The 26,381-nt window shown below is 40.4% G+C and overlaps 1 protein-coding gene across 1 annotated transcript; it reads left to right on the top strand.

Moving 5' to 3' along the window:
- Positions 1-1,044: 1,044 nt before the first annotated feature.
- On the top strand, positions 1,045-25,846 carry LOC143845363 (putative histone H2A variant 3). The gene is made up of 2 exons (XM_077353672.1): positions 1,045-1,273; positions 25,312-25,846. Exons 1-2 carry the CDS (start codon positions 1,163-1,165, stop codon positions 25,606-25,608), a joined length of 408 nt encoding a protein of 135 aa, XP_077209787.1. The 5' UTR covers positions 1,045-1,162; the 3' UTR covers positions 25,609-25,846.
- The last annotated feature ends 535 nt before the right edge of the window (positions 25,847-26,381 follow it).

The following is a 26,381-nucleotide window of genomic DNA, read 5'->3' as shown; positions in this document are numbered from 1 at the left end:
GCAAAATATGTCACTTCATTTTTGGAACCCCATTTGTTACTAGGACCCCCCCCCCCATAGTGTAAAAAAAGTAGTCAAATTACACTAGTAGGGCTGTCCAGGGAAGATGAGGGGTGTGAACATAATATAACCCAAGCTCGGTAAGGCTCGCGAGCCTGGCCGAGCCAAGCCTCACTTGTGAGCTTAACGAGCCGAGCCGAGCCTGGCCAAGCTCGGCTCGGCTCGGCTCGGTTCCTGACCTGATTTGCAAAATTCATTCAAACGTTACGCCTCTATTTGCAAAACGTTACACCATCAATTCATGACCAAAATACCCAATTGTAGATTTTTTTTACTCTTAAGAAGCCCAAAATGTCGTTGCATCTAAAAAGTTGAAATTTATCTTTTAAAAAGACCAAAATACCCACGATGCTCACAGATATGCTTTGATAAGGCAGGTCACACCGAGTCAACTCAAACCCATGCATTTGGTTGGGCCCACCAATTTGCCTTATGTTTTTATAGAGTGGAGCCCATGTATAGGGTAGGGTTCATAATTTTAAAGCTTATGTTGTGATAGGTTGGGCTCAGTTTTTATGCATAGGCCAAGAATGCTATGATTGGGTACGTCCCACGATCTCCACCCGAGCCCATGTATAGAGTAGGGCCCGTAATTTTTTTCTTTTCATGTATAAGAATGCTAGTATATACCAGAAGGAATTTTGGTTTTTTTATAAACTAATTTGTCTTTTTAAATAGAAGGACATTTTGGTCTTTTATGAGCGAAGAAATCTATCATGGATCATTTTGGTGACAAACAAATGGCATGACCTGATTTGCAAAATTCATTCAAACGTTATGCCTCTATTTGCAAATTGTCGAACAAGAAGACTCTTTTTGCAAATAAAACAAAGTAGAAGTCTTCTTTTGCAAAAACCCCTTTAAGATATCCTCAACAGCCGTGGATGTCCTCAAACCAGATTTCAAATTTATGGAAAAGTGCGGGATAGTTTCGTAATTTCGTACGCTAGGTAATCCCTGTATATATAGTATAGTTACTGTAGTGTGACCTTTCAACGACCGATTTGGGCTCGCGGATTCGTGCTCGCTCTCGCTGGGGTTTCCACATCTCTCTGAGGCACCGTCGATAATCGGAGAAATTTGGGTTCGTTTGGCGGGAAAAATGTCGGGAAAAGGAGCAAAAGGATTGATAACGGGAAAGGGTGGAAACAGCGCTAATAAGAACAAAGATAAGAAGAAGCCCGTTTCTCGTTCTTCTCGAGCTGGTCTTCAGGTCATTTTACTCTCTTCTTCTTCTTTTTTTTTTTTTTTTGTCCCTCCTTCTTCTGCGTTTGGGCTTCTCCTTTGTCCTTTTTGTCTTTTGTTTTCTGGCATGTGTTTTCATTTCCATGCTGTAGATATGGTTTTTCTGCGTTTCGATTACGCCTGGGAGGCCTTTTGTTAATGAGTTTTGCTCGGGGATTCGGATTCGAAATGGATTCTTAAATTTTGGGGTTTCGGATATATTTTAGGTTTGTGGGATTGTTGTTTTGCTGGTGGGTGTTTTCTAATGCTTTCGAATGAGGGATTATTTGGATAGGATCTGGAAGATATCAGCTTGTAGGGTATTCCTTTTGAAATAAATCCAGTTAGAGATTAGGAAGATTAGAGGAGCGGAGCGAAGCAGAACTTTATGGATTTTAGAAAAAGAAGATGGAATGTCGAAAATAAATTTCTGAGAGTATTTTAACTAGGATTTGCACACATTTTTCGGTTGCTTGTTCATTGGTGTTCTTTCATTAAAAATTTACCCGGGCTGTCGGCTTTTGATTCAGTTCACATCTAACCATCGAAGTTGTCTATTCCATTTCGTTGGCTGTTTCGTTTTGGTCAGTATAATGGAACGAAATATTTCAGTGTTTTGGCCATTTTAAAATCTGGTTTGGGAAAAGAAGTTCCCTACTTGAGAATTTTTCTTTGTTAGTAGTTAAAAATTTCAAAAAATAGAAAATTGGTAGAAAAACATAAAAAAACCATTATATGAATCATATTTAATAAGAAACACATTTTTTTGGGCGATGATATTTTCAACACCCCCCCTGCATTACGCATGCGCCCCCCTCATATCGTGATTTGACGTCAAAAAGAGTTAAAGTTGCCTACTTTTCACGTCAGATCACGTAATAAGGGGAGTGCATGTGTAATGCAGGGGAAGTGAAAATATCCTCTCCCATTTTTTTTAGAATAAATAAGAAACACGTTTTCTTGCTTTAAACATCACATTTAGGGAAGTGATATATCCGCCCCTTTTGATTACTTGGGACACCCAGCAGCAATGTATCAATGACTGCTGAGGGGCTGATGTACTTCACATCAGAAGTATTCAATGGAGCTGATTGCCATGTACACTGCTGCTGGGTGTCCCAAGTAATCAAAAGGGGCGGATATATCACTTCCCTAAATTTATTGCAATAGTGCTTTTTTTTTGGGTGGGTGGGAGCTTAGATGAGTTTATATAAGATTTTTTCTTATTCGGGGAGGAAAAAAGACAGAAAATACCCTTCAAACAGCTATAAAACGATAAAAAAATGGATATATAAAACGATAAAATAATGGTTAAAACATAAGGATAAGTCAGAGGTACTTTGCATCCAAGAGACAAAAATAGAGCGCACAAATCGGGTAGTGATAAAGGAGATAGCGGCTAAATCAAGCAGGGTCCTTCTTGCTATCGATGCAATTGGTGGCGTACTTGTAAACTAGGAGTTTGCTTTATATGAAATGCTCGATAATTTGACCAAGAGATTCACTATATTCATAGTGTTGAGAAATCTATCTAACCATTCACTATGGACATTTACATGCATATATATACCCGAAACAGTACTTTATTTCGGCCAAAATTTTGAAATTTCAACCAAAAAATCTCAATTTTAATAATTAAATAATATTTTCCCAAAATTTCGACCGAAAGTTCGGCCAAAATTTTGTATTAAATAAAATATTATTTTTACTATTTCGCCGGATTTCAGCTGAAATTTCGGTTTCGGTGAGGACTGAAACGCATTCCGAAACCGAAATTTGAAACCAAGACTATTATAAGGGGGCTTTAGGGGTTTGACTTTTTTTCTAAGGGCTTTATCAATTAGAACGGCTTGCGTTACTTGTTGTTTTGTTCGTATTGTTGTCTAGTTGATGTTATTCTGCTACATTTTTAGTTAATTTGATGCTTATTCACTGCTTGAAATTTTGGATGCTTGTGCTTTGCTTGAGATTATAGTTATTCTTGGCTCTGTCCCCATCATGTTTTGCTGTATATAGGTACATATGGTTGTACCATATTGAGAATGTGGTTTTCTTTTTGCGAGAATTTCTGTCCCTTTCCGCTTTATTGAAGGAGGTTTCAATAATTCTTTCACAACCCCGGCGGCTAGAGGGTTTAACCTAAAGGAAACCAATTATTCGTAGATTTTTAGTGCCTGAGAATTGTAAGGTTGAGGGGGTATGTGGTTGAGGTAGTTCACTTGAAGGTTCTCCTTCAAGCTTGGAGTTGTTCAATTCTTAAGAAATTACCTTTACCATATCTTGGATTCTCTAGAGTTCGAGGTGGTTGGAATTGTTTTAAAATATGGGTTTTATGGTGTAAGCATTATCTGGTATCAAGATTTGGGTTCTTGCAATGCCCTTCCTTATATTTGTTGTAGAGAAGTTGGTGATGGTATTGTCCTGAAAGATTGCCCAGTGTCATAGAAGCCAAATCACAACAAAAGGGTTTAGAAATGCTAGAGATTTGGGAGTGAGGAGAAAGAAAGGCGGCAATGTCGCATTGTCTCATCTTGGACTTTGATGAGTTGTCCAAGTTGTTGAGGCATGTCCAATTGGACAATGTTTGAGGCATGAAGCCATAGATATGAGAATATCTTGTAGAAAAAAACTATGGTAAAGCAAATTTGGTAAGATACTATCTTTTTCTAGATTGAAATCGAATTTGTAGTTATCCGAAAGTTCGTCTAGGACCTCTACGTTTAGTCCGTTTGAATGCTGGAGAATAGAGATGGATTTTTGTAGAAGTTTGGTGACTACAGCTAGGAGATGGCATAAGGGGAAGGGTGTTCTTTGGATGGATGGCTACATAAGTTATAATGATTTATGTCATTAATGAGGGTTAGTAGCTTAAAATGGATTAGATTAGTGGGTATGAGTGAGTGCAACACATGTTGAGGTCACTCTTTTTAATGTGCCGAAAACACCCATTGGAATAGCGTAAAAGTGACTTTCTTTAGGGTATTGAGTAGGGGTGTAAACGAGCCGAGCCGAGCCGAGCTTGGCCAGGCTCGGCTCGGCTCGTTAAGCTCAAAAGCTCGGCTCGGCCAGGCTCGCGAGCCTTATCGAGCTCGGGTTATATTAAATTCACACCCCTCATCTTCCCTGGACAGCCGTATCTAGGGTAATTTGACTACTCTTTTTACACTACGGGGGGGTGGTCCAAGTAACAAATGGGGTTCCAAAAAAGAAGTGACGTATTTTGCCTCCCCCTTTCACTCCATGGACAACCCTTTTAGTGTATATATTAATATATAATATATATATTTAAATATATTAAATTCTTAACGAGCCGAGCTAAGCCGAGCCTGGCCTAGCTCGGCTCGGCTCGTTAAGGATTCGAGCCGAGCTCGAGCGAGCTTTCGAGCCTGAGCCAAAATTGACACCCTTAGTATTGAGAAGAGGAGAATCGGAGCAATGGTGGAAAGCGTCAGATCTGTTATTTCGATATAGATAAAGTTATTTTTCCTCTTTGCGCCTAACGGAGTTCGATCTAATGGTTGAGGGCGACGAGGACAACAAGCTAGGGTTTTTGTCCAGCAAGCTAGGGTTTAGGCGGACACTCTTGATTGACCAAGTGTCTAAGGCAAGGTTGCCAGAGCGGGAATCGAAGGCTCCCAGGGAAGAATCCTGCTTCCTTGGTCTAAGATTCACTTGATCAAGGTGTTCTCAAATCTCAACTGCCCTAGCATGGAGCCTTTGCCCTAGCGTGGTGATGCCTTGGAGCTAGGGTTGCAACTCGTGTCGGGTCGGGTTGAGGCCGACCCGACCTGAGGAGCCCATTTTCCCAACCCGACCCGACCCCATTTCCAACCCGACGAGGTCAACCCGAAACCGACCCGACCCGGGTTCAACCCAACCCAACCCGAGCTTTGAAGCTTATAAAATAAAAAAATTCATAAAAAATGTCAGGTTCCACTCGGGTCGGGTTGTCCAAACCCTCAACCCGAATCTGACCCGAACTCAACCTGGGTTGGGAAAACTCAACCCGAACTTGACCCCGACCTGGCCCGACTTTTTTTTTTCAGGTTGAACCCGACCCGAGTTGCACCCCTACTTGGAGCCTTTAGTTGTGAAGGGGCTCATCAAACTTCATTCTTTCCTCTCTAAAATAAGATCCTCTGGATTTAGTGAATCTATTGGGGAAACGAAGGAAGAGAAAGGCGCAATTTCTGCAACCCTAGATTTATCCTTCAGCGCCTTTGCACGGGTTCATCACCGTCTTTTTTTTAAAAATTAACACATTTCATTCATATTAAGATAGCAGTTGGGACCAGTAGTCCCCTCCTGCAATACAAAATATTAAGGTGGACTGGACATGCCGCTACCAGTCCAAAAGACATAAACAAAACAACATCCTGATGTCTATACAGTGTTCAACCACCAACTAGGTCTTCCCATCATTCACTTCTTTTACCCCATCCCTCCAACTATTACCTCAACAATCTCGTTACACTTCCTTGCCATCTTTACATTTTCTCCATCCAGTCAGAAATTACTGAGTAATTAGCTTCGAAACATACTACTAAGAGTAATGTGTCACAAGTTTTACTATCCTTGACTTTCCTTTCCATTTTTCCTTTCCAAATTAACATTGGCCTCCCCTATCAAGAGGTTCTTCTGTCCTTAAGCAGGGGCACTTCTTCCCTTCTTGTCTGATGATTGAAATTGTAGATGATTCGTATTTTGCCTAAACCATAAAATTATTTCGACAGGGAGTTCATTTTTAACTTAGGACCCCTTAATCCTGGTTTCCTTGATCTCGACCAATCTCCTCTATTCTTTTCTCCCTTTCCTTGCCATCCCTTTCTTGTATGGCACAATACATTTCTCTAGTTTTGTCCATATTTTCATCGTAAGACATTCCGAGAACATCCCCTATTCTTAAAAAATAACTAAATTGTTCTGGATCTTGAGGTTCAGGGGACCTTAAAATGTCACTGAGGCGTCGGTTTTTCCTTGGATGTCCCAATCCGGACCACGCACTTCCTTAACGGTGGGGACAATATCTAGGGCTAGGGTTCCAGGGCAGTCCAGATTATCCTTATAAAAAAAAACTTTCCTTACCTCCAAATCTGAATTGGCCACCTGTTTTTCCTCTTCCCAAAGTCTCCTTCGGGTACGCCTCTCTTTGTCTAGGATCTTGCTGAACATTGGAAGTTTCAGAAGGGGCACATGAAGATCCTTTTCACTATTAGATTGAGAGGAGGCAAGCGGAGAAGAGCAGCTCTCCTCTTTCCTCTGCTGCACCCATTGCTTCTTAAGAGGGCTTAAGATGAATTCCGATGGAGTAGGCGATACCTTTCGAGCTAGTTTTTCGTTAAAGGAGATTTCTTTCAAGAGGTCAAGGTCACCCTCCTTGAAAGAGAAGGGGGTTTCAGAACTCGGTGAAAGATTCGATCAAACCATCGGAGGGGAATGAGCCAGCAAAGGAAATCTAGAGATCGATTTCCTAAACCTCTTTTTTAGAAGTGGACCTTTAAGCTTTCTATTCAATGCAGACAATCCCCCTCGAGTTGCTAGGACACGTGCGTCTTTTTTAGATTTCCCAACAGAAATTCCCCTACCTTTTTTTTTGTGTACGCTTCTCAAACAAACTTTTAGTCTCGCTAAGATGTCGAGATTTAATTTTTAGGGAATTCCTTTCATGGGTCGAAGTAAGATTACAGCTGTCCGCAACAATCTTCCTACCCACTTTCTTTTTCTCTCCACAAATCATTGCTTTTGGGGCTTTGTGGGCCCGCCTCCCTCCAATTTTGATATCCTAGCCCCTCAAGATAGCTATCCTACTTCCTGGCAGATTAGCCGACTCATGTTCTACATTCTCGGGATAGGCAATTTCTAATTTGAAATTTGAAATGGGGCCCGCCAACGGCTCCCTGACATCGTCAGAGTTCTCAACACTACTCACGACAACCTTTCCCGGCTCTGCCCCTAGCGCCGGTAAGCCCTTTTCAGCGGAATGAGATTCAAAACAGACAGAAAGACTTGAGTTGTCTTTACTACTGCATTCTCCCACTACCGACAACGCCAAGCTATTTATTCCTCCAATAGAGACCACCTTAACTCCCACCGAATAAACAAAGGAATCAATTTTTAAATTCAGGGAAGGAGGGATGGTCTTCCAGATGGCTGTCAAGATTAAAGCAGAAGCATAAGTCAAACAATGGTCATGGTTGCCATAAAGTTCAGTTTGAATAACCTGACCCAATTGATTTCCAAGAATCTCCACTGTTGTAGTGGCCCAGGCGTGAAGGGGAATATCGTAAAATCTGACCCTGATAGTTCTGACGCTAGTATTATATGCCGGGTGCCAAGGTTTCAGAGAAGAGAGATATTCTCCCACAGCATCTGCACCTCTCCTAAGAATAAAGGTAGCCTGGCGCTCTGAATCAAAAATAAAAAGCACATCCACAGCATTAATAGAGAAAGGCTTTGGTAGATTTTGAAGATTCCATTGTTTTTTCGCCCATTCCCACACATCTTCAATCATCCAGGACCCCGATTTAAGGCTACCAATAAGGGACCGCTTCAAATATCCTTTCCATTCCTCTATTAATCTACCTGGGATTTCAATTCCTAAGCCTTCGCTGGTTGTAGCCTCAACTGTGATTTTCTTAGGCCTCCATATCAAATTAGGCTTATTGTTGTTTTTAGGATCACCCTCTCCACTTCTCTTTATTAAGCATTTCCTGCAATTAGATCGGGTTCCAAAATTTCGGTAGCTGCATTGTGAGCACATCCAGTCACTAGCATTTGCCACCATTTATCTATTCGATTCAGTAGGTCGACGACCCGGGGCGATTCTAGCACCAAAAGCCACCCTCTTGCTTTGCATTTGATTAGTGCTTGGTGGTTTTTTAGATCTATTGGATCTGATAATGTAACGGTTCCGCTATCAGTTCGTTCACTTTCATTGGATCTTTTGCTTAGTTGTTCTTTAAATTGACAAACTCCGAACTTGGTCTGTTGTTTAGTGAGAAGGAGAAAGGATCTTTCATCCTCCGCCTCCAGCCCCTACGGTGTTGAAAACATATGCGTCTACTATAGGGAAAGAATCCTCTTCTTATGCCCAAGCTCTCTCAAAGGATCTTTTCCTGGTAAAAGGTGAAAAGGTCTAAAACTCCACTCAAAAAACATCTTCCAGAGAACCAACTATATACTTAAATGAGGAAGATGTGCGAAAGGCTTCGGCTCCGTTCAAGTTATAATTTATCGCGAAGTGTTCTTATGGGCAGCCTTCGATCTTTGACCTCAAGAAGAAAGTTACTGAGGTTTGTCATCTACATAAAGACTTTATGATCAGTGTGGTTGACCATAGACATTTGCTGTTTAGATTTAGCAATGAGAGAGATTTTCAAACAGTATGGTTGAAAGACCATCTATATATTAAAGACTTTTTGTATAGATTCATGCGTTGGAACCCTCTGATCAAATTCAGGCAGGAAAACCCGATTGTTCCTATTTGGGTGAGTCTTCATAGGGAATGTGGTAAAAATTGCTTCACCCACTCTTACTGGAACTGCAGCGCGAATTTGTATAGAGATAGATCTACTGACGGAGTTACCTAAAAGGATCTACTTAAGCATCTCAAAGGAAATTGGCATATGGAAACATATAGTTTACGTAAAACTACCATCGTATTGCAGTCATTGCTTCAAAATTGGGCACAACAGAGATGGATGCAGATCTATACTAAAAAAAGTCTCTCGAGCAGATAAAGGAAAGGCTATTATCGTGAATCAACAAGATAATAATTCAGGAAGAGCTGAATGGGTTGTGAAAAACAGAGAAGTCCAATCGGTGGTAAATGGTAAGAATTCCTAAATTCAGAATGAGGGAGCAGTCGTGACCCAAATGAACGCAAATAAAAGATAAATTGGAGGTCCCAGGAAAGAAAATAGATGCTCGAAATACAAAGGAAAACATGGATGTTAGTCACATAATGGGTTAAGTAGGCAGGATGCTATTCGGGAGTTGAGTGATTACAAACAAATTGAAAATCTAGTTATTGGAAGTGGAAAGTTGATAGAACCTGAAGTAGTGTATCTGAATCTTCATCTTGTTGATCATTGCTTAGTCATTGAAGACTGTAAATCCCCAAGCAACTATGAGGGGCAAGCACAGAATAACTTGAATACCAAGTCGACAGACCATGATGCAATTTCTAGTTGTTATCTGATCTAGGAATATGGTGGTTTGGAACATGAATTCTCTAACAGGAATGCTCATAATGTAGATCTTGTTAATATTGTTGAAGACAATGATGGTGCAATCAATGTGGAGTTAGGAAGCTCACGAAGGAGTATTGACAAAGCATCAGAAGGATGTGATCAGGAATCCTACAATTAGAAGGTGATGCAAATTTTGCTAATGAAGGGGATGAAGATGGCAGAAATCAACTAGATGATGAATATCAGTACAAGAAAGCTGTGGATGATGTAATGCTAAACGTTAGTAAAGAAAATGAAAGCTATGAATGGAAGGGAATGATGATAACTGTTCAAGCTATTAAGGAGTAGAAAATGAAGGGATTAGAGAATAGTAGCGGGAAAGATGTTAGTGGAGTTAATTAATACCCGCACTGGTAGATCAATGACAAAAGTTCTGATCTGGAATATCAGTGGGATAAAAAAACAAGCCCTTGATGCGCCAATAAAAATATCTGACAAATCTCCATAATATGTATCTTGTTGCTATATCAGAGCCTATGACAGACAAGTCGAACATCAATGAGGTTACTAAAAAATTGGCATGGATCAATGCATGGTGAATGAACCGTGGCCGCAAATATGGCTGATGTGGAAGAATAATATAGATCTGGCCTTTATTAGCTCCATGAATCAAGCTATTTCAGTGTAAGCCTATTATAGGGAAGAATATATGATGAATGTTTCCTTTACTTTTTTTTATGCAAGTTGTTCTATATATGAAAGGGCACCTTTAGGAGTATTTGGTTGAAACTGGTGGAAATACTACAGAAAAATGGATTGTGGCTGGGGATTTTAACTCTATCCTCAATCCCAATGAAAAAGGTTAGAGGAAGGGATCCTTCTCTTAGATTGATTCATGACTTTCAGGATGCTGTTGACGGGGCTGGCTTATTAATGCTGGTGAAGGTAGCAAATTCACTAGATTCAATAATCAGGACAAGGGTGGGAACTGGGAAGGCAAAGGCTAGACTGGATAGAATCTTATCAAATGGTGTATGGAATGAGCTCAATATACAAGTAAAGGTCTCCCTCCTATCTAGAACTTGCTCAGATCATGCTCCTCTATTAGTATCCTTCTCCAATAATGAGATAGTTAGCTTGCCCTTGTTGCTTGGGCTCCTGTATTCAGTATTCCTATTATTGTTCTCCTAACTCACCGGATTGCAGAGTTTGGATCCCTGATCCACATGGAGCCTTTGCTGTTCTATATTTCTTTTACATGTTGAGCTTGATGAATAGGAAAACATCAAGACGTGCCAGTATCTGGAAGCATGGGCATTGAGCGGTAAGAAAATCAACACATGTGATCGCCTCAAAATAGGAAAGTTCCAACTTGCAAGTTTCTGCATTTTGTGTAAGAAGGAAGATTCGTTGAATCACTTGATGGTGCATTGCCCATCCACATACCTACTATTACAGGCAACTTTCAAAAGCTTTGGGCTTTGGTGGGTGTTACGAAGAACTATAAAAAATATCTTGCTAAGTTAGAGTGGTCGACTGTTTGGAGAAATGAGACATGCAATTTGGAGACTCATTCCTTTTGCACTAGTTTGGCTTATTTGGAAGGAAATGAAATAATCAGATTTTCAAAGATAAAAAAAGAAAAGTTGGGGATTTTTTTTGGGCAATGATTCCCCCCCTTCTCCTGAGCCCCTTCTCTGTAGGTTTATGTGCCCCGCTTTTAGCGTGATTTTACGTCAAAAAGCGTTAAAGCTGCCCAGAATTCACATTACAAGGGGGCGCATTGACTGTCCTGTGGGGAAGAAATGACAAGTGCACAACTAGCTACAATGAAGATCAAAGACGTACTTAAATGGTTGCATCCACCAGCAGGATGGCTGAAACTAAACTTTGACAGTGAGCTCCAAATGCAATCTTGGTCGGGCCGGAATTGGTGACATGCTTCGTAACTTGAATAGTAGATCAATGATGTTACATTCAGGTTCAATGGGAGTTTGTGATTCCAATGAGGCGGGAGCAAAAACACTCTGATGGGGATTAAGATGGTATGCAAATGTGGGACTTGGTTCCTTAATCATAGGAGATTCAGTAAATTTATTAGCATGGACGAGCAACAAAGGAAATGGACCTTGGAAGATAGCCAACCTCATTTCAGAAATCAGGGATTTCGTCGCCAAAATCGGGCCACAACTCTATCTTAAGAGAAGATATGCAAACGAACAAGCCGATAAATTGGCTAAAGATGGTGGAAAAGGAGGGTATGGAGATTATTAGCTCAATCCAAGATGAAGAGCAAGTGGAGAGGGAAGAGTAATTGGGGGGACTGTATCATAGCCTACTGTCCAATCGTATTAGGCCCTGCCAAGGCTAGCAAAGCTTTTTGTCTGCAGTTCAAGAATCCCTAGCGGAGCAGATCTATAGAGATCCAGTCTTGAGTGGATGTATCTTTTCTAGGTATTGCATTAGTTGGTTTATTCTATGGGTGCAAAAAATGACGCAGGTTCTATTTATAGAATTATCGCTCACACATATACACCGATCTGTGAGACAAGAGTATGTTGCTTCGAGGAAATTACCGTTGATCAGTGGCGTTATTAATTATTTGATGGATTAGCGTTGCTGTGGAAGACATGACATGTGGCCAATTGGTTCTGTACAGATGAGACGAGGCATGAACATTGAGTGTGGCGGTTTCTATGTTGGGGAGAGTTTGTAGTTCCTGTACAAGCTGTGGAAGGATGTAGATTCTGTTTGCATTTGTGGGATGCCTTGTTCCCATTGATGCAATCTGGTTACCTCCATATTAATAAAATTTGTAACCTTAGAAAAAAGGTGTCATCAACAAATTGTAGGTGTGTAATGGCGAGGTTCGTGACCTCCATATTAGTAACATTTGTTTCCTAAAACAATGTGTCATCAACGAATTGTAGGTGTGTAATGGCAAGGTCTGAGTGATCAACCTTAAACTTCTCTACGTAGGGTTTGTCCTTAATAACCTTGTCTACCACCTTAATCAGAATTTCAGCCACATTTCTGAAAAGGATCTCAGGGGTTTCCTTTCCTTGTGCCTTTAGAGCTTTTGAAAAACTCTTTTAAGCATTCACTTGCTGAGAATAGGAGACCAATTATCAAAATGCATTAGTTCATCCACCTACGCTACCTAATATCAAAACTCTTCTCTCCATAGACACCAAAATGTCCTAGTAAATTACGCCATTTGCTTTTTCCAAATTTACTTTTTTGCAATATTTCTCCTCCCCAGGTAATGAGAATTTATACACCCAACTTTGTTGGTAGCGACTAGGTTATCCATGTCCTGCTATGCTTCTTACCATATGGTGGTGATTATGCTGATGCCCATTTAACTGGAATTAAGGGGACTATATCTGACTCTAACGGTAGGGTTTGTCTTGGCTTTCACAAAGTCTCTATGGTGAGAATAACACAATTCAGGCTGAGATTAAGTAATTAATCAGTTGATGAACTTCGCTTGTACCATATTTGGAGCAGAAGAGACTCGCTTAATACTGTAGGATGGCTAAAGAAAGATTCTAGGTCCCCTTGGCGTCCCTTGAGATAGTTTAGGGAAATGGTAAAAAATATATTTGAAGTTTGATCAGTGTAACCATATCCAATTGGTAAGGTGTAATCGGACAAGTCTTTATCGTAGCACGTGGCGCAAGTGTTGGCAACCTACTCAAGTAGTTGGGGCCCACTATGGATGGTCCATGGCCCCAAAATTTCACCAACCATCGGGATGCCACGTGTTCGTTCAAGGACAGTGAATATAAACAGCCGACTGTTGTCACTATCAACTATTGATCAGAGTTTAGGATCTCACCGACCGGTAAAATGATTAAACCCTGATCAATCCATTTTGGGGGACCATCTATTTGTGTGTTTGCACATGCCTAAACATGTGCCACATGTCTAAATACAAATATGGCCCTATAACATGTACCATCTGTACCTTAGCCTGTCTAGCTATGGGTGATTTACTTAAAAATTGTCAAGATATTTCAATCTGCCGCTCACCACTGGGTGTGATTGTGGGAAGATAGACTCCATCTTAGCGGCGGTATGAAGCTAAACTTTGATGGTAGTTCTTGAGGAAAGCCAAGAGTTCGGCAGGGCAGGAGGAGTAATGAGAAATGTTAAATCTGAAGTTGCTGAGGTTTTTTCTGGTCCTATAGGCATCAAAGATTCCAATGAGGCTGAAGCGAGTGCTTTACTTCATGGTATTTGCATCTTCAAGGGTGAGTTGCAGTGTCTATTATGGATCATTGGACATTCTTCCAATGTGATAAATTTGCATTAAAGTCAATGCCAGGTTATTTGGGGTTAGCGAATTCATTATTTGAAATAATATAGAGGTGTGCTTTTGTTAAAACACATCCCATGAAGTGCTAATGTGGTAATGAAGTCACTACCAAAAGTTAGTTGATAGAACTGAATGTATTGAACAAGAACTACCTATTTTGCAATCCAATGCTCTGTTATTGGGTGTTTCTCTGAACTAGCCAAGGACATTGGAGACACACACACACCCCTTTTGGATCATACGAATCTATAATGCATCCTTATGTCTGACCTGACTATCAGCTTAGCATGTTTTCCATTTTGTTTCTCTCAAAGATGATTTTGATCATTGGCTGTGATCACTACATGTCATGCTCCAAACCCCACCCTGGGCGTAGGACGTGGCAGTGCCATACACCTGCAAGATAAATCCCACAAGCATACAAGGCTACAAAGCAATAATAGAAATAAACCTGGCATTCCATAACTAAAATATCAAATTCTCAAACATTGTGGACCTAACATAGCCAAATCAAATATCAACTCTCCCATGAATCAACATAAATAAGCATAGACGTAGTCTTACACATTTGTTTACCAATACTCACTGTCTAAAACAAAATCAAATAAGCTAAATAAAATCTCCAAGCTCCTACGGTTCCAAAACTAAGCTTCTTCTTCCTCATTCACCTCACGACGGTCAAACTCTGAAAATGTTAGTATAACCACAGTCAGCTGAAAAGCTCAGTATATAATAAGGCACTACAAAAGTGGGTTCACGCATGCTACAAAAGAGAGGTTCGTAACATAATAGAAGGATATAAGCCACAAGTGAGATAGTTAACACAAGTTCAATGTTGAGGAGTAAGGTTCATAAAGGCATAGGTCAAAGTATCACAACAAAAGAGTCACAATGCTCAAAGGATCAAAGGCCAATAATGAATAAAGTAGGTACAAGCTACACAAGGCATAGGTATTCACAAGTACAATAACTGAAAAATAAAATCCATAAAGTGATGGCTCAAAATGTCACAAGTTCTGAAGGTCACTGATGGGCGTCAATATGGGTACGATACCACCCCGAGATCATCGGCTTAGTCCAAAAAGCAAGTTATTTTCACCCCGACTGCCCACGGGTCCAAAAAGCGTGTTATTGCTTACACCGACCGCCCATGGTGTCAGAACTAGTTCCTAGGTTCACATACCTGTTGACAGGGTCAACGTATAGCACCCACTGACGGGACCCAAAAGCCAACGTACTATTCCCATTGGTGCGGGCCCAAAAGTTCACATAAATACCTAAGCCTCTCAAAAGGTGTCCAAAGTTCACATAGTCCAAAAGAAGGTGTTCAAAGTTCGTAGTGATTGTTTCACATGAGTTCCACAATGGTTTCATATACTAAAGAGTGTCTAATAGTCCAAAGGTTCATAGTTCTGAAGAGATTGTGAGGGTTTTCACAAAAGTTCCAAGTTAGGAGAGATACATCCACTGAGTATATCAAATATCAAGGTTCCGCAAAGTTTAATCAATGAAAATGGTTAAGCATGCAAGACCCAAATAAAGATATGAAATTATATTCAAAGGTTCACATGTTCAAAAGATGTTAGGAAACTATGATCAAAAGATATGATATCGAATGGTAAATCGTAACACTAAAGTAGTACGAAATTACGTACGTCGGTTGAAGTTTGAAATCCTTTTCACAGTACACTTTGGTTATCTACAATCAATAATATGCGTATTCCCTATGAGTTTCATCATTAATATCAGTCTTATTAGGCATATATATCCTTCCATTGTCATAAGACACCTTTTGGTGCCCAATCAGAAAAGACACGGTAACCCGTCTTAGGGTTTTTTTAGTATTATGGAATTATCATCATTATAGAGTATCCAAAACTTTTTAAAACTATTTTTAACAGAAAGAACACGTTTCCGGCATGTCCGTAGAGTACAAGAGCATAAAAAACGAACGAGAAACGAAGAAGTTATGATTTTTCGAAGTTTCACAAAATTTCAGCGTTCGGACGTCGACCGGTGTACCTTAGGACGTCCGAAAGCCTTCCGAAGAGTCTTGTGAAGATACAAGCCGGAGAAGCAATTCTACTGGTACCCCTTCGGAAGTCCTAAACTATGCTTTGGAAGTCCTAAGGTTGCGGACTGGGTTTTTCAGCAGAATTCCAGATTCGTCCCAAAAACTTCAAAAGGCCATAACTTTCTCGTTTGACCTCCGATTCGAGCGTGGTTGGATCCGTTGGACTCGTATCGACGAGAGGAATCCATAAAATCCAATTTCATTCTCTGAAATCCTAAGATATAATTACCATATTTAATCTAAGCTTTTAGGGTATAACCCAAACCTAGATTCTTAGAGTTTCAAAACTAAATTTTTAGTTTCTTAGGGATCCGTAAATTCATCCCTAAATTCTTATACAATTCTTTACACAAAACCTGACCATCTAAATCAAAATAACAAGTCTCATTAGATCCTAGTTTTAGGGTTCTTAACATGCCAAATCTTATGTAGAACATAGATCTTACCTTGATTTGCGCTTTCTCCTTTCAATTCGCGGTCTTCCTCGCCTTCTCTATGCAAATCTCCTCTTAGGACTGAACAAGAACGGTTTAGGGTTTCTTAATGGCTGTACAATTCTCCTTAAGAGGCTATTTATAAGCTTTTCGAAAGAAGCCCTAATTATAATTTAACTCTTGATGACAAAAATACCCTTGGTTCACAAGGGGGGACGGATTTTAAAAGGGAAGGCAAAGTTGGTTATTTACACTACATTACACGATACAACCAAAAGTGGTCATTGACTGAGAATTCAGAATTGCAATGGCCCATGACCCCCCAAAATGCTCGGTTGAGATATGGGTCTCATTCGTGTCATCCGTCCATCGGTGCACAGGCGACGTTCGGCAAATTCTATGTCAGATCATCTAGCTAAGGAGGGAGTAAATCGATCTGATACGGAGGTCGTTATTAACGACTCTGTCGAGGCGAATCTTTAATTTCAGTACAGATAGGTTGATATTGTATACCACAGGGACATCTTGTCCCTTGTCTATTCTCCCTGTACTACCTTCGCATGGAATAAAACTGTTACTTTCAAAAAAACAAAAAAAAATGCTCGGTTGAGTAGTGTCTAACTTTTTCTTCGATCATGCTTGACCAAATATGCATTGCGTAGCATATTATTTCATGGGTCAATTTATTTACAGTACATTTTATGTTGGTAATGATACCATTTATATCTTAAGACCAATGACGTCAAAATCATATAAATAGCTTCTGTACCGCCCATCATTTCTATGCTGCTTTTAGTTGTTCTGCTTGTGTAATCTCGATCAGAAGACAGTCAATTGATTAGTGTACGGGCACTTGCTAGTTAACAAGCTGTTAGTGTCATGTATTATCTATGCTGCACAGTTTGCAACCTAGGCCAAGTTTGTTTTGGATTTTGAGAACTGACTGTGAGCCCAAAACTGATTATTGGACTCAAAATTAAATGTAAATTTCTGTCCATTAATCACTTTTGGACTCAATCAGTTCTCAATATCCAAAACAAACAGGGTCCTAGTCTGCTTATTTTGGGGAAATGATAAATGTGCCCCTTTTCATCACTTAAGACACCCAGCTATAGTGTATCTATGACTGCAAAGGGGCTGATGTACTTCCAATGGGTTAGTTGCTTAAAATGGATTAGATTAGTGGGTATGAGTGAGTGCAATATATATCGAGGCCACTCTTTTTAATGTGCCGAAAACACCCATTGGAATAGCGTAAAAGTGACTTTCATTAGGGTATTGAGAAGAGGAGAACCGGAGCAATGGAGGAAAGCGTCAGATCTGTTATTTCGATATAGATAAAATTATTTTTCCTCTCTGCGCCTAACGGAGTTCAATCTAATGGTTGAGGGCAACGAGGACAACAAGCTAGGGTTTTTGTCCAGCAAGCCAGAGTTTAGGCGGACACTCTTGATTGACCAAGTGTCTAAGGTTCACTCAATCAAGGTGTTCTCAACTCCCCTAGCGTGGAGCCTTTGCCCTAGAATGGTGATGCCTTGGAGCTAGGGTTGCAACTCGGGTCGGGTTGAGGCCAACCTGAGCCGACCTGAGGAACCCATTTTCCGAACCCGACCCGATTTCCAACCCAACGAGGTTCAACCCGACCTGACCCCGGTTCAACCCAACCAAACCCGAGTTTTTAAGCTTATAAAATAAAAAAAATTCATAAAAAATGTCGGGTTTCACTCGGGTCGGGTTGCCCAAACCCTCAACCCCAATCAACCCGGGTTGGGAAAACTCAACCCGAACCCGACCCGGCCCGACTTTTTTTTTTTTTTTTTTTTCGGGTTGAACATGACCCGAGTTGCACGCCCCCTTCTTGGAACCTTCAGGTGTGCAGAGGCTGATCAAACTTCGTTCTTTCCTCTCTAAAATAAGATCCTCTGGATTTAGGGAATCTACAGGGGAAACGAAGGAGGAGAAAGGCGCAATTTCTGCAACCCTAGATTTATCCTTCAGCGTCTCTGCACGGGTTCATCACCCTCTTGCTTTGCATTTGATTAGTGCTTGGTGGTTTTTTTTAGATCTATTGGATCTGATGAGGTAACAGTTCCGCTATAAGTTCGTTCACTTTCATTGGATCTTTTGCTGAGTTTTTCTTTAAATCGACAAAGTCCGAACTTCGTCTGTTGGTAGTGAGAAGGAGAAGGGATCTTTCATCCTACAGCCTTGGAGGCTATGGAAGAGTCACCTCCTAGAGGTAAAGACCCTCCGCCTCCAGCCCCTACGGTGTTGAAAACATATGCGTCTACTATGGGGATAGAATCCTCTTCTTATGCCCAAGCTGTCTCGAAGGATTTTTTTCTGGTAAAAGGTGAAAAAAGGTCTAAAAGTCCACTAAAAAAACATCTTCCAGAGAACCAACTATATACTTAAATGAGGAAGATGTGTGAAAGGCTTCGGCTCCGTTCAAGTTATCATTGATGCGAAGTGTTCTTATGGGCAGCCTTCGATCTTTGACGTCAAGAAGAAAATTACTAAGGTTTGTCATCTACATAAAGACTTTATGGTCAGTGTGGTTGACCATAGACATTTGCTGTTTAGATTTAGCAATGAGAGAGATTTTCAAACAGTATGGTTGAAAGACCATCTATATATTAGACTTTTTGTTTAGATTCATGCGTTGGAACCCTCGAACCCTCTGATCAAATTCAGACAGGAAAACCTGATTGTTCCTATTTGGGTGAGCCTTCATAGGGAATGTGGTAAAAATTGCTTCACCCATTCTTATTGGAACTGCAGCGCGAATGTGTATAGAGATAGATCTACTGAAGGAGTTACCTAAAAGGATCTACCTAAGCATCTCAAAGGAAATTGGCATCTGGCAACAAATAGTTTACAAAAAACTACCATCGTATTGCAGTCATTGCTTCAAAATTGGGCACAACAGAGATGGATGGAGATCTATACTCTTTAAGTCTCTGGAGCAGAAAAAGGAAAGGCTATTATCGTGAATCAACAAGATAATAATTCAGGAAGAGCTGAATGGGTTGTGAAAAACAGAGAAGTCCAATCGGTGGTAAATGGTAAGAATTCCGAAACTCAGAATGAGGGAGCAGTCGTGACCCAAATGAACCCAAATAAAAGATAAATTGGAGGTCCCAGGAAAGAAAATAGATGCTCCAAATATGAAGGAAAACATGGATGTCTCACATAATGGGTTAAGTATGCAGGATGCTCTTCGGGAGTTGAGTGATTTCAAACAAAATGAAAATCTAGTTATTGGAAGTGGAAAGTTCATAGAACCTGAAGTAGTGGATCTAAATCTTCAGCTTGTTGATCATTGCTTAGTCATTGAAGACTGTAAATCCCCAAGCAACTATGAGGGGCAAGCACAGAATAACTTGAATACCAAGTCGGCAGACCATGATGCAATTTCTAGTTGTTATCTGATCTAGGAATATGGTGGGTTGGAACATGAATTCTCTAACAGGAATGCTCATAATGTAGATCTTGTTAATATTGTTGAAGACAATGGTGGTGCAATCAATGTGGAGTTAGGAAGCTCACGAAGGAGTATTGACAAAGCATCAGAAGGATGTGATCAAATCCTACAATTAGAAGGTGATGCAAATTTTGCTAATGAAGGGGATGAAGATGGCAGAAATCAACTAGATGATGAATATCAGTACAAGAAAGCTGCGGATGATGTAATGCTAAAGGTTAGTAAAGAAAATGAAAGCTATGAATGGAAGGGAATGATGATAAATGTTCAAGCTATTAAGGAGTAGAAAATGAAGGGATTAGAGAATAGTAGCGGGAAAGATGTTAGTGGAGTTAATTAGTACCCGCACTGGTAGATCAATGACAAAAGTTCTGATCTGGAATATCAGTGGGATAAAAAAAACAAGCCCTCGATGCGCCAATAAAAATATCTGACAAATCTCCATAATATGTATCTTGTTGCTATATCAGAGCCTATGACAGACAAGTCAAACATCAATGAGGTTACTAAAAAATTGGCATGGATCAAAGCATGCCCGCAAATATGGCTGATGTGGAAGAATAATATAGATCTGGCCTTTATTAGCTCCATGAATCAAGATATTTCAGTGAAAGCCTATTATAGGGAAGAAGATATGATGAATGTTTTCTTTACTTTTTTTATGCAAGTTGTTCTATATATTAAAGGGCACCTTTAGGAGTCTTTGGTTGAAACTGGTGGAAATATTACAGAAAAATGGATTGTGGCTGGGGATTTTAAGTCTTTCCTCAATCCCAATGAAAAAGGTTAGAGGAAGGGATCCTTCTCTTAGATTGATTCATGACTTTAAGGATGCTGTTGACGGGGCTGGCTTATTAATGCTGGTGAAGGTAGCAAATTCACTAGATTCAATAATCAGGACGAGCGTGGGAAGGCAAAGGCTAGACTGGATAGAATCTTATCAAATGGTGTATGGAATGAGCTCAATATACAAGTAAAGGTCTCCCTCCTATCCAGAACATATTCAGATCATGCTCCCCTATTAGTATCCTTCACCAATAATGAGATAGCTAGCTTGCCCTTGTTGCTTGGGCTCCTGTATTCAGTATTCCTATTATTGTTCTCCTAACTCAGTGGATTGTAGGGTTTGGATCCCTTACCCACGTGGAGCCTTTTCTGTTCTATCTTTCTTTTACATGTTGAGCTTGATGAATAGGAAAACGTCAAGACGTGCCAGTATCTAGAAGCATGGGCATTGAGCGGTAAGAAAATCAACACATGTAATCGCCTCAAAATAGGAAAGTTCCAACTTGCAAGTTACTGCATTTCCTGTAAGAAGGAAGATTTGTTGGATCACTTGATGGTGCATTGCCCATCCACATATCGACTATTACAGGCAACTATCAAAAGCTTTGGCCTTGGGTGGGTGCTACGGAGAACTATAAAGAATATCTTGCTAAGTTAGAGTGGTCGACTGTTTGGAGAAACGAGACAGGCAATTTGGAGACTCATTCCTTTTGTACTAGTTTGGCTTATTTGGAAGGAAATGAAATAATCAGATTTTCAAAGAAAAAAAAGAGTTGGGGATTTGTTTTGGGCGATGTCCTCCCCCCGCCCCACCTCTTCTGTAGGATTATGCGCCCCCTTTTAGCGTGATTTGACGTCAAAAAGCGTTAAAGCTGCCCACAATTCACGTTACAAGGGGGCGCATTCTCTCTCGCGCGCGCGCGGGTGGGCGGGGGCCAAAAAATCATATCCCTTTTTTTTTGGTAGGCATCAAATAATTGACTGTCCTCTGTGGAAGAAATGACAAGTGCACACCTAGCTACAATGTGGGAGAAATGCTTAGAATGTGGCAAACGGTAGTGAGAGAAGAGAAAATGAAGATCAAAGACGTACTTAAATGGTTACATCCACGAACAGGATAGCTGAAACTAAACTTTGACTGTGATTTCCAAAGGCAATCCTGCTCGGGCCGGAATTGGTGACATGCTTCGTAACTTGAATGGTAGATCAATGATGTTACATTCAGGTTCAATGAGAGTTTGTGATTCCAATGAGGCGGGAGCAAAAACACTCTGATGGGGATTAAGATGGTGCAAATGTGGGACTTGGTTCCTTAATCATAGGAGATTCAGTAAATTTATTAGCATGTGCAAGTAACAAAGGAGATGGACCTTGGAAGATAGCCAACATCATTTCAGAAATCAGGGATTTCGTCAGCAAAATTGGGCCTCAACTCCATCTTAAGAGAAAATCTGCAAACGAACAAGCCGGTAAATTGGCTAAAATGGTGGAAAAGGAGGGTATGGAGATTCTTGAGAGGGAAGAGTAATTGGGTGGACTGTATCATAGCCTGCTGTCCAATTGTCTTAGGCCCTGCCAAGGCTAGCAAAGCTTTTTGTCTGCAGTTCAAGAATGAGCAGATCTATAGAGATCCAGTCTTTAGTGGATGTATCTTTTCTAGGTATTGCATTAGTTGGTTTATTCTATGGGTGCAAAAAATGACGCAGGTTCTATTTATAGAATTATCGCTCACACATATACACCGATCTGTGAGACAAGAGTATGTTGCTTCGAGGAAATTACCGTTGATCAGTGGCATTATTAATTATTTGATGGATTAGCGTTGCTGTGGAATACATGACATGTGGCCAATTGGTTCTGTATAGATGAGACGAGGCATGTTACTGGAAAACATCGAGTGTGGCGGTTTCTATGTTGGGGAGGGAAGGATGTAGTTTCTGTTTGCATTTGTGGGATTCCTTGTTCCCATTGATGCAATCTGGTTACCCCCATATTAATAAAATTGTAGCCTTAGAAAAAAGGTGTCATCAACAAATTGTAGGTGTGTAATGGCGAGGTTCCTTACCTCCATATTAGTAACATTTGTTTCCTAAAATAATGTGTCATCAACGAATTGTAGGTGTGTAATGACGAGGTCCGAGTGATCAACCTTAAACTCCTCTATGTAAGGTTTGTCCTTACTAACTCTGTCTACCACCTTAATCAGAATTTCAGCCACATTTCTGAAAAGGATCTCAGGGGTCTCCTTTCCTTGTGCCTTTAGAGCTTTTGAAAAAAATCTTTTAAGCATTCACTTGCTGAGAATAGGAGACCAAGTCATCAAAATGCATTATTTGATTAACCTACGCTACCTAACATCTAAATTCTTCTCTCCATAGACACCAAAATGTCCCAGTAAATTAAGCCATTTGCTTTTTCCAAATTTACTTTTTTGCAACATTTCTCCTTTCCAGGTAATGAGAATTTATACACCCAACTTTGTTGGTAGCGACAAGGTTATCCATGTCCTCCGATGCTTCTTACCATATGGTGGTGATTATGCTGATACCCATTTAACTGGAATTAAGTGGACTATATCTGACTCTAACGGTAGGGTTTGTCCAGGCTTTCACATAGTCTCTATGGTGAGAATAACACAATTCAGGCTGAAATTAAGTAATTAATCAGTTGGTGAACTTCCCTTGTACCATATTTGGAGCAGAAGAGACTCGCTTAATACTGTAGGATGGCTAAAGAAAGATTCTAGGTCCCCTTGGCGTCCCTTAAGTTAGTTTAGGGAAATGGAAAAAAAAATATTTGAAGTTTGATCAGTTTAACCATATCCAATTGGTAACGTGTAATCGGACAAGTCTTTATTGTAGCACATGGCTTAAGTGTTGGCATGTGGTAGCTACTCAAGTAGTTGGGGCCCACTATGGATGGTCCATGGCCCCAAAATTTCACCAACTATCGGGATGCCACGTGTTCGTTCAAGGACAGTGAGTATAAACAGCCGACAGTTGTCACTATCAACTATTGATCGGAGTTTAGGATCTCACCGCGGTAAAATGATTAAATCCTGATCAATCCATTTTGGGGGACCATATATTTGTGTGTTTGCTCATGTCTAAACATGTGCCACATGTCTAAATACGAATATGGCCCTATAATATGTACCATCTGTACCTTAGCCTGTCTAGCTATGGGTGATTTACTTAAAAATCGTCAAGATATTTCAATCTGTCACTCACCACTGGGTGTGATTGTGGCAAGATGGACTCCACCTTAGCGGCGGTATGAAGCTAAACTTTGATGGTAGTTCTTGAGGAAAGCCAGAGTTCGGCAGGGCAAGCGGAGTAATTAGAAATGTTAAATCTGAAGTTGCTGAGGTTTTTACTGGTCCTATAGGCATCAAAGATTCCAATGAGGCTGAAGCGAGTGCTTTACTTCATGGTATTTGCATCTTCAAGGGTGAGTTGCAGTGTCTATTATGGATCATTGGACATTTCAGCCAATGTGATAGCTTTGCATTCAAGTCAATGCCAGGTTATTTGGGGTTAGCAAATTCATTATTGGAAATAATATAGAGCTGTGCTTTAGTTAAAACACATCCCATGAAGTGCTAATGTGGTAATGAAGTCACTACCAAAAGTTAGTTGATAGAACTGAATGCGTTGAACAAGAGCTACCGATTTTGCAATCCAATGGTCTGTTATTGGTGGTTTCTCTGAACTAACCAAGGACATTGGACACACACACCCCCATTTTGGATCATACGAATCTATAATGCTTCCTTATGTCTGACCTGACTATCAACTTAGCATGTTTTCCATTTTGTTTCTCTCAAAGATGATTTTGATCATTGGCTGTGATCAGTACATTACACGATACAACCAAAAGTGGTCATTGACTGAGAATTCAGAATTGCAATGGCCCATGACCCCGCTCTCCCAGTACAAAAATGCTCGGTTGAGTAGTGTCTCAACTTTTTCTTCGATCCATTTTGTTTCTCTCAACTTTTTCTTTGATCATTCTTGACTAATATGCACTGCGTTGCATTTTATTTCATGGGGTCAATTTATTTACTGTACATTTTATGTTGGCAATGATACCATTTATATCTTAAGACCAGTGACATCAAAATCATATAAATAGCTTCTGTACCGCCCATCATTTCTATGCTGCTTTTAGTTCTGCTTGTGTAATCTCAATCAGAAGACAGTCAATTGATTAGTGTACGGGCACTTACTAGTTAACAAGCTGTTAGTGTCATGTATTATTTATGCTGCACAGTTTGCAACCTAGGCCCTGTTTGTTTTGGGTTTTGAGAACTGACTGTGAGCCCAAAACTGATTATTGGACTTAAAATTAACTGTAAATTTCTGTCCAATGATCACTTTTGGACTCAATCAGTTCTCAAAATCCAAAACAAACAGGGCCCTAGTCTGCTTATGTTGGGGAACTGATAAATGTGCCCCTTTTCATTACTTGGGACACCCAGCTATAGTGTATCTATGACTGCAAAGGGGCTGATGTACTTCACATTTGAAGGAATGAAGTGACCTGATTGCCACGTACAATGCAGGCGGGTGTCCCAAGTGATGAAAAGGGGCGCATTGATCATTTCCCTTGTTGACACAAATTAAACCGAAAAATCTTGTTCTTCTTGTGCCAAACTATGGACCATTACATTTTTATTACGTGGGTGACGTATTATTCTTTCATAACAGACTTCTTTTATTCATATACCTCTGCAGTTTCCAGTGGGCCGTATCCATCGCCTACTCAAGTCACGAATCTCAGCGAATGGAAGAGTTGGAGCGACGGCTGCTGTGTACACGGCTGCCATTTTAGAGTATCTGACTGCTGAGGTGCTGGAGCTGGCTGGAAATGCAAGCAAGGATCTCAAGGTGAAGCGTATCAGTCCCAGACATTTGCAGCTCGCGATTCGTGGAGACGAAGAGCTCGACACCCTCATCAAAGGAACCATAGCTGGAGGAGGTGTCATCCCCCACATTCACAAGTCCCTCATCAACAAGTCTTCCAAGGAGTAGTAGTTCTATATTATCATTCAAGGTGCTGGAGATGGGGGGTTAGGAGTTGGACATTGTAGGGCTGTTCAGGTAGAAGTTGATTTCATTGATTGTCAGAGGTAGACTAACTTCCTTCGAAAAAGTTTTATGGTAGGGGTAATTTCGTTACTAGGAATTTAGACTCTTTCCCCAAAGTGTTAAGCTACTGTACAACAAGATTTCTAAGATGTCAATGTAACTTTGCCAAGTTGTTCTCTTTTTTTGAGATTGTCTATTAGTAAATCATCTTGATTAACGAGAACAACGGTCTTGATCCCACTGGGCACATGTGTATGTGGTGGTGGTCCCAGAAGACCCTCTTGATTGTTCTCGTTAATGAAATCTCTACGGCATGGGACTACTCATCTATTGAGATTTTTGTACAGTGGTATCCATGCCTACCCTATTAGCTGCCTAAGATGTCTGATGAATGCCATAGTGTTAGTCCCTGTTCGTTTAGGATTTTAAGAAGGGAAATGATATTTTCACTCCCCCTGCATTATGCATGTGCCCCCCTTATAACCTGATTTGACGTGAAAAGTGGGCAACTTTAACGCTTTTTGATGCCCTTTTAAGAATTGATTTTGAGTCCAAAACTTATTATTGGACTAAACACTGTGTTTAATTGTGAGCCCAATAATAAGTATTGGAATCAAAATCGATTCTTAATCTCCAAAGCGAACAGGGGCTTAGTAAATGTAAACTCCATGTTATATCCATTTTAGAAAAAATAGATTGGTGTTAGAAGGCCAATC

This window comes from Tasmannia lanceolata, unplaced genomic scaffold (genome assembly GCF_043159265.1).
Source record: "Tasmannia lanceolata isolate RefF3 unplaced genomic scaffold, GAP_Taslan_0.1 ptg000015l, whole genome shotgun sequence".
Lineage (NCBI taxonomy): Eukaryota > Viridiplantae > Streptophyta > Magnoliopsida > Canellales > Winteraceae > Tasmannia > Tasmannia lanceolata.
The sequence above is the reverse complement of the archived record's forward strand: the minus strand, read 5'-3'. Positions and strand labels throughout refer to the sequence as shown.